The 9806-nt window shown below is 32.4% G+C and overlaps 1 protein-coding gene and 1 non-coding gene across 2 annotated transcripts; one reads left to right on the forward strand and one right to left on the reverse strand.

Moving 5' to 3' along the window:
• On the reverse strand, positions 1-71 carry TRNAG-GCC (transfer RNA glycine (anticodon GCC)). Its single transcript has one exon. It is a non-coding gene; the product is annotated as a tRNA-Gly (tRNA).
• Positions 72-2065: 1994 nt separating this feature from the next.
• On the forward strand, positions 2066-6894 carry LOC125838065 (flavin-containing monooxygenase FMO GS-OX-like 4). Its single transcript, XM_049517122.1, has 7 exons — positions 2066-2678; positions 3627-3697; positions 4276-4428; positions 4615-4697; positions 5747-5882; positions 5960-6133; positions 6464-6894. Exons 1-7 carry the CDS (start codon positions 2066-2068, stop codon positions 6674-6676), a joined length of 1443 nt encoding a protein of 480 aa, XP_049373079.1. The 3' UTR covers positions 6677-6894.
• Positions 6895-9806: the final 2912 nt, after the last annotated feature.

Consider the following 9806-nt stretch of genomic DNA (forward strand, 5'->3'; position numbering starts at 1 on the left):
TGCACCAGCCGGGAATCGAACCCGGGTCTGTACCGTGGCAGGGTACTATTCTACCACTAGACCACTGGTGCTAATTATTATAATATTACGTTAGTAAATATATATTTCAATGCAACTTCTAATACTATTAGGAAATCATTTAGTGTCAAGTATAAGGTATAATAATTCTATCATGCGTTTGATTGGAGTTATTAGGTGGTACTTGAATTATTCATCTCATCATTTATATCATGATGATAAGATAAATTATCTCATATATATGATAAGATAACTTATCCTGAGATAATTAACCCTAGAATAACTTGTTCCAATCAAACGACCTTAAAGGAACATTAAAAGGTTTGATTGGAAGGGTTTTCATAAGACTAGCAAAAGGGAAGAGATACATAGAAAACATCTTCTCTTCATTAGTGATCCACGCACAAAAGAATTTCCGTTTCCAAATTGTGAGTCGTAAGTTCTCATATCTTCGTGATTGTGATCAAGCTTGGCTCCACATTTATGGAAAAATTCCAACAAGTATTTATCATTCAAGAATAAAGCAAAGCTCTTAAGTTAACGATCCTCAAAAGAAGAATCAATGGATTATATCCTTTTTCATCTGACTTTATAAAAATTATACATTCACATAAATTATTAAAATATAAATATCATTATCTCAGAGTAATTTTCCTAGATAGTCACCCATGTTTGATAAATACCTAATAATATCACTTATGTTTGTTTTAGGACTATAATATCACCCAACTTTACATATTTTCCTCAAAATATACTTGACACCAAAAAAATAATTATTCTCTCTCTATTGGGATGTCATGTCACATTTTCATTTTTTCTTAAAAAATTTAACTTTTTAAAATAACTCATATGTTATATTCAGTAAAAAAAAATTCTTAATTATTTATCATTTTTAGTTTTTTACTTTAGCATAATAAGAGATAAACAAATTTTTTTCTATCATTACATTTAACATTAATTATTTTTCTTAAAACATTTCTCAAACCACTCCTTCTTTAATTTCTTGAAGAATATGCAAGTGCACATTTTTAATGGGATTTCATCTCATATTATTCTTTTTTTAATAATATTTTTTTAAAAAAATTTAAACTTGGAAAATTTAGTTTCTACTCCATCTTTACATCTTTACTTGTTCAGTATTAATTTGACATATCTCTTAAGAAATAATAAATTTTTTTTTACTATATTAATCTTTTAAAATAATAAATTTTATATTTTTAAAAATGCATTGGCAAATGACTATAATTAATAATAAGAGTGAATTAGAAATTATGTAATAAATTATCACTTGATTTTCTAAAGTAAACAAGTAACACATGAATAATTATTTATAACATAATGAATAAATAAAAATGGTCAGAGGGAATAGTTGCTAGAAAAAAATCCGTAAAAAGAGTTAGTTGATATAATACTCTTGATTTTTTATGAGTACGTGAAAATTGTTCTCTAACATCACTTTTTTTCTTTTTTTGTTTACTTTTACTTGTTTTTAATGTTTGCCTTGCGCATTTTATAAGAACTTAAAGAATGAATGATTTGAAAAACGATTTAGAATAAATAATTAGTGTTAACCGTAATAATAGAAAACAAATATGAGTCATTTAAAAATGTTCACTTTGCGTTATGTAATTATTATTTTTTACCGAGTATATCATATGAGTTGATTTAAAAAGTTAAATTTTTTAATTATTAGTAAAAAAGGAATAATGTGACCTAGGAGAGAAAGATTTTTTTTGTGTCAAGTTATATTTTGAGCCAAATATGTAAAGGTGGGTGATATTGTAGTCCTAAAACAAAACAAAAGTGCTATTATTAGATGAGTGACTATGTAGGAAAATTACTCCATTATCTCACTAATTTTCCTTTTTTTGATCACTATATTTCAAGAATGAAATTTTAGTCATTTACGCAATATGAAACTAGAAATATTGAAGGGATCCCAATATTGAATGTGGTGAGGAATCAACCAAACAAATCCACATGCAAAAATAGACAAACACAACACTCAACCAAAACAAAAAAGACATACTAAAATATTACCCAAGTCATGATTCTTGGAAGTGTCATCTCCTCAAATCAATCTTATACTCGTACACTTCTATCCCATTTTCCCATCCTCTCTATGCCTCAAAATTCCTCCAAAAACGTCGCCGTTATCGGTGCGGGCTCCGCGGGACTCGTTACGGCCCGAGAACTCCAACGAGAAGGTCACAGCGTAGTTGTATTCGAACAAGAAAATCAATTAGGAGGCACATGGGTCTACACGCCCGCTACAGAATCCGACCCGGTTGGTATCGACCCGAATCGGGAGATTGTTCATTCAAGTCTTTATTCATCTCTTCGTGTTAATCTTCCCCGGGAAGTAATGGGTTTTGGGGATTACCCGTTTGTGGCCAAGAAAAAGCCCGGTAGAGACCCGAGAAGGTACCCGGGTCATGGGGAGGTGTTGAATTATTTGAATGATTTTGCTGTTGATTTTGGGATTATTGGGGTTGTGAGATTTGGGATGGAAGTGGGGTTTGTGGGAAAGATGGAGAATGGGAAATGGAAGGTTAGTTGTAGAAAGAGAGAAAATGATGTTGTGTTTGCTAATGAGGAGTATGATGCTGTTGTAATATGTAATGGACATTATACTGAACCAAGAATTGCTGATATTCCTGGTAATTTATTGAAAAATTTGATCTTTAATTCTTTAACTTGTAGATATCAAGTATTTAGTAATCCAATTGTACCTTTTTTTAGCTTTTGTGCACTGCGACTAATCATGTGAGCAACAGGTATTTGATAACTTTGTCCCCCAAGTCTAGGACAAATGGAAAGAGTGATTCCATTTCATTGACCATTAGATCATGCCCTTGGGTGCATCCAATTGTACTTTGATCTTTAGTTCTTCATACTTGAATAGAATATTATCTCCAGTAGTCATGTTTCACTTTGTGGTAATTATAGATTCGTTTTGTTGAGGGAATAAGTCTAAAGTGCTGATGAAATCTTTGTTTTTGTAATAAAGTTTGGTATGAAGATTTCAAGTATTTGTACATTGAGCTAATAGTTCCATCCTACTTACTGTTATATAAGTTGTAGGCTTGTAGCCTGCGGGCGAGCAAAGTCGATCTTTTTATGACAAAGATCAACTTTCTCCTTTTCTCTTTCCATTGTTATGGCAGTGTCCATGACAAAGAATGAATATTCTGGGGATAAAAGATTAGTCTTTTTTCGTTGGAAAGATTTCAGCCTTCTTTAGAGCTTAGACATAATTTTGTTTCTCTCATGTGGCACACATAGGATAAGTATATTTTTTCCTGTTATGGTATTATATGTTGTGAGCAGTTCAAAATTTTGATTTATTATTTGAATTGGCACCTTTTTTCCATTTTTTGTCTTGTTCAGAATGACCCTATAACATAGCAGTGAAGTATTTTGAAATTCAAGTATAGTGTTATTTCAACTTGATAGTGTGGTTGAAGTTTTCTTTCTTTTTTCCATTTTAACATCATTTTGTGTCATTACTATATTATTAGCATTATCTGTGAGTTGCCACAACGATTGACATACTATGTCAATATGCAGTTTTTGAAGTTTCTAACTGGAGGCCTCTAGCCTTTCAGGAATTGAAGTTTGGCCTGGAAAGCAAATTCACAGCCACAACTACCGTGTTCCTGACCCTTTTCGAGACCAAGTATGTGTCAGGTTCATTGTTTCTTTAAGATGTTGATGTTTCTGAACGAATACTGTTTTCACGTGACTGAAATGTTTGCAGTTATTTCAATTATGAATTTGCTCTACTTATTGGAAGTGATCTTTTAGTTACTTACTAAAAGTGTTCTATGATATTCTATACATGAAGTTTCAGGCTATACATAATAGATTATTGAACGGAACGTCCTTGAACAATTCTATTATTCAAGTCTTACTTTTGCATGATGCACTGGATATATGAGGGATGACACCACAAACACAGAAAACTTTTAAATTTTAAATCTACCTCTTCTTCATAAATGAATATTGATAGTTAGTAGAAGTTATAGTAGTCCTTCTTCCTAAAAAGCTGTTTAGAAATGATAAGAGTATACAGAAAATGAACATACGTGTATGCTTATATGAGCCTAGATGTGACTTGTGAAAAATGCTCACTGGTTATATCAGCTTCTAATCTTTGATAAATATATCTCAATAAATAGTATCATCTTTTTGCCTGATCCCATGGCATACTACCCTTTGTACCATATTCAGAGTAAATGACAAATGGTTTGCCAGGTTGTTGTGCTGATAGGTGGTGCTGCAAGTGCTACTGATATCTCCAGGGAAATTGCTGAAGTTGCTAAAGAGGTCCACATTTCTTCTAGATCAGCTACTAGTGGAGTTCCGATGAAGCTGCCTGGTTATGATAATATTTGGCTCCATAATATGGTAAAGTGGTTAATAACTTGTATATTCATGTGGAGGTTTGTCAACGCTTGATGCTGAATCTGTACTTCGCATCCCCTGGATGCTATTTAATGAAATCTTCTTAGGTCATAAAAAGAAAAGAAAAAAACACTTGATGCTGAATCATCAGTTGATTAGGAGAAAATTTATACCAGCTAAATGATGCAGATTGAAGCTGTTGGCAGTGATGGTGGCGTGAATTTTCAAGATGGGTCCAAAATCCTTGCTGACATCATCCTACACTGTACAGGGTGAGTGATTAGTCTTATTGAAACTTCCCTTTTCGCCCAAGGTTAAAAAAAATGAAAGAAAGGGGACATTGATAGCCTATTCTTTTTCTTTTTGAGGAAAATGAAGGGTAATGCATGCCTGTTTTTCTGAGGGTCATAATGATATGAAATGGCGAGGTGAACTGACCTTATAAAATAGCAAAAGAAGGATGAGGTCAACAGATAGTTAAATAGGAACTGGCATGATAGGATAGATAATGGATCCAAAGGCAAGAAACAGTAAATAAAGTAGTTGATCTGCTCTTGAGTAGACAGTCTCAAAATGAACCTCCCATATTATATGTTTAATTTCATAATTGTAAGCGTAAAAGGATATTCTAATCTATAGGTTAGAAACAGTAAATTAAGTAGTTAATCTTCTTGAGTACGCCAATCTCAAAATAAACCCTGTACCCTTTAATCTAGATAAGGATATCCCATTGGATTATTTTATCTTACCTTCTATAAGGGATAACGTATCCCACCATTTATACTAAAATGGTGAGTCAAAATAATCCTGGGACTAAATAATACCCATCACCAAACGCAAGATAAAATAACCACATGGGATATATCGGGATTATTATTCTTATCCCACCAACCAAATGACCCCTAACTATAACCTTAAAGGAATGTCTATTAATATTTTCTTATCCCACCATCCAAAGGACCCCTAACTGTAAGCTTAAAAGAATGTCTATTAATATTTTCATAGCCTATAAGTACGTCAGAAATCCAGTTGTTATCTATTTTGGTCTGACAGTTTTGTTAGCACAGATTTGGTTGGATATTGTGAGTTTAGCCAAAGGAGTGTAAAATTTTCTGTTTGTGGATACAGAAAAGGAGGTTATCTTCAGCTAAAATGAATACTAATTATTTATGTGAGTTTGATAGTACAGACCTCCTAATTCATAGTGAGATATCTCTAACCTTTACGCTTGTAATCGAAAATAATTGCTAGTAATCTTTCAAGATAATCTAATTGATGGTAGAATGAAGTATCATGAATGTTGCTAATATTTGTTTCCCAGGTACAAATATCATTTTCCTTTCCTTGAAACTAATGGGATAGTGACTGTGGATGACAACCGTGTTGGTCCACTTTACAAGCACGTTTTCCCACCAGCCTTTGCACCAAGCCTTTCATTTGTTGGGCTGCCTTGGAAGGTAAAGTTTAGAGGGTTTATGGATTTACATTTTAAATGGCGGACTTGAACGAAATATTTGTCTGTGGTTGGCACCAGGTTATACCATTCTTCTTGTGTGAATTGCAAAGCAAGTGGATCGCTGGTGTTTTATCTGGTCGCATTTCTCTCCCATCAAAGGAAGATATGAATGCTGATATTGAAGCTTTCTACTCATCCATGGCAGCCTCTTGCATTCCAAAACGGTACACTCACAATATGGATGACTCTCAGGTATAACATCTGCCAAAAAACATTTTCGAATGGTTGAAGGTTTCTGTTTTGTTTTATGGGTCGTCTCTTTTGCTCTTTTCTTTTTTGGGGGGCTTCTCTGGGGTAGGAATGGGGGTAAAATGTGGTAGAAACAAAGGAACACTTCATGCCTACCCGTAACATAAAGAAGTTGTCGGTTACACCATCTTAGTTAAGTTGGAGAAGAAGAGAAAGGAATTGAAACTGAAGAAGTAGAGTGTAGTAAGCTTCTTCTGTCATTAATCCATGTAGACTGCTCATGTGAACGCATTCAAGTTGGGCCTTTACAGTTTACAGTTTACATCTTTACAGTTTGACTACGATGATTGGTTGGCTGCTGAGTGTGGATCTCCACCCTCTGAAGAATGGAGAAAGCAAATGTACATTATCTCAAGAAAGAACAAAAAGACTCTGCCCGAGGCATATCGCGACGAGTGGGACGATGATGATTTGATCATTCAAGCTCATGAAGACTTCGTAAAATATATTCCTGAACTATCTCAAGAACAGAAGCTCTCAAGATGATTAATTTTTTGTTGTTACATGAAAAAAATAGGAATAGCTGAATAAATCGAAAAGTATAGTAAAAACTGGAAATTCCTATATATGTTACTACCAACCTATTTAGTTTAAGCTGGTCATAAAAAAATTTGGTAGCATTGTTCAGGTCAGCTTGGTTTTTGGGGACATAAACTGAAACTTCCTAATGTTTAATATTATAATTGAAATACATCGACATATAATCTCCCTTGTTGCAACTTGCAGTTCTTTGATTTTTAAGTTTATTTTTCTTTCTGATTTAAGTAGAAAATTGTGGATTAATACACTGCGAGCAATAATTCAGAACTAAAATGAGAATGTTCTGTGTTTGCACTAAATCGAAAGTAAGACTATACATCACTTAAACATAGTATATATTCGTGGTAAAAGTTTATATAAAATGTCACTTACTATATTCATCCGTTAAATATTTCCATATAGAAAATTCAAATACCATTCAATTTTTTATGCGTTTAATTTTCTGTCACACGTGATGCACTTGACAAGGATATACACATACATATTAGGGAGAATATAATACTAGGCAAATCAGTCAAAAGTCTTTGCCTTCAAATTAAATATTGCAAAATCAAACTAATTAACCAAAATTTGGGACGTATAACCCTGAAGCTGATTGGCAGGTTTGAAATACAAAATTGTAGACAACGTACCATATGGTAAATATTTTATTATTATTATTTATTATATATAATTAGCTTGTTACTGGGAGCAACATGCATAGAGCTTTGAATATGACTACAACTGACAAAAAATTATAATGGAGAATGACGTTTTTATCTTATTTTCTTTGATCTTTCTCTACATTGTCAATTTGTCATAGTAATGGCCTATTGACTTTTCATATCGTTAACTTATTCAAGTTGAGTGCTTGACAACACTAACTTTTCCAAAATTTTAATTGAGACTATCTAATAGAAACACTTGATCACATGTCAGATTATTTTTAATTGAGCTATACTATAATTTAAATATATAAATGAAACTTAATGATAAAGTTAAGAGACTATCGATGTATTCGATCACTAGACGACAAACTGTAGGAGAGCCATGCAATTTCTTAATTTTATTGTGCCTTTAAGGATTACTGGTCCAAAACCCAACTAAACCTAACGAAAGATACCAAAGTCAAGTTCGCAACTACTCATAATCACGTGTGACTTTAATATTCCCATGTTATTTTCATGGTTGGGGGGGGGGGGGGGATGTCCCTGCCCCCTATATATCAATGGTTGGTGGGATGGAGGTGGGTGGGGGGGGGGGTTGTTTTGGTTTTCCATTAGTACGTATCTGCTTTTCGTATTGAAGCCCGACTAATTTGAAATCACACTGCGTAAAATCTCATTCAGAAGGAAATAATCTCTATCAAGAATTTTTTTTATACTCAAGACTCGAATCCAAAAATTGTGATTAAAAAAGGAACAATTTCATCCGCCACATCACATCCTTTAACGTTAGGATGGATGGCCTATATATATATTCCATGGTGGAGGAATAAAGAGTGGTGGGGGGCACATCCCTACTTCTGATTTGGTATATTGACTTTTGACCAATTTGGGAAATTGGCCAGACATACTACATTTTCTTTTCTCACATGGCTAGCTAGATCAAATTAGACCAATCAATTAAACTTTTCATTATGAGAGCTTATTTCTTGATTTTCATTAAAAAAAAAAGAAGATATAATAAAGTATATATCATTGAAAAGTTGGGGGCATTGTGATTTGAAATCTATCCTAGTTCTAGAGATAGAAAAAAATAAATTCAACTAAAAAGCGTGAAGCTCTAATATATATATATAATGTGCTAGAGTTTGAACTTAAGTACAAGATCATCGATTTCATTGAGTTCCCAATTAAAAAACTACAAAACCATGATATAATAATCCTTGCGTTATAAAACTACAAACGCCACTATAATTTCCTTGAATTTTTAGACAAGCTGTACGTTGCTATTGTCAACTTTGACATCGTATAAAAAAGACATGGAAAATGCCTTCTGGTTTCTAAGTAGCCACAAGAACATTAATATTAAAATTATAATCATCTTTTCTTTCTTTTTTTCATTAGAAAGATTCAAACGTTGACTAAACATTAGAAGAGATTTTCTTTTTATTTTCATAACTCAATTTTGATATACAAATTTAATATCAGTTGCTTCAATCATAAGTTGTTGCATCACATGTAGTGATGGAAATTATTAAATACTTTTGCATTGTATCATATTCCAAATCATTTTCGTAACTCTCCTTTTTTATTACAACCTCTGTCTCAAAATAAGTGTCATCTTACATGTATCACATTCATTAAGAAATTAATAAGTACAATGTGCAGTTTACTAAAATACATGAAATATAAGAATACAAATGGAAAACATACTAATTTTTGTGTTGAATTCCTAAGATAACACTTATTTTGGAACAAATTATTTATTAAGATGACATTTTTTGGGGACGGAGGGAGTAATTTAAATGTTTAACAAATACAGTGAGTTCATTGCTTCTTTGTTTTTCCGTTACAGTTTGAAAGAATTTAGTAATTTAGGTTTGATGAAGCCAAAAACGGATAAGAAGAAGCTAAGTTTTCCAAATTTAGTTTAGGTATTTTTCTCCAACTATATATGTCATACAAGTGGCTAAACATAGTTAAGTTTTAAGAGGGTGACTAATTTTTAATTAGCGATGTAAAAAGTAGCTACATTTGTCATTTTTTTCTACCCAAATTTAATGAATTCAACCTGACTATTTGATATCTTTACTTATTTTATATTTTTTCTGAAACTTTTTATAAGTATACAAAGTACTCCAACCAGTTATTATTATTATTAATATACTTGAAACTAGTCAAAAATATTGAATTAGGATGAACTTATCGTCGTTTTATAAGTACCCTCCACTCCTATACACATTTCGCATCGAAAATATTGAATTAGGATGAACCTATCGCCACATAACCGCATCCGCTAGGCATCTTAATTAAGTTTATGACTTATATATATATGTTTTGCATATATACAATCAGTGGCGGAGCCACCAGGGTTCATCCGAACCCCATTCGACGGAAAATTATATAATATATACATGGTTAAAATAATTTTT

The sequence above is a fragment of the Solanum verrucosum genome, unplaced genomic scaffold, assembly GCF_900185275.1.
Source record: "Solanum verrucosum unplaced genomic scaffold, falcon-dt-bn FXZP01000079.1, whole genome shotgun sequence".
Lineage (NCBI taxonomy): Eukaryota > Viridiplantae > Streptophyta > Magnoliopsida > Solanales > Solanaceae > Solanum > Solanum verrucosum.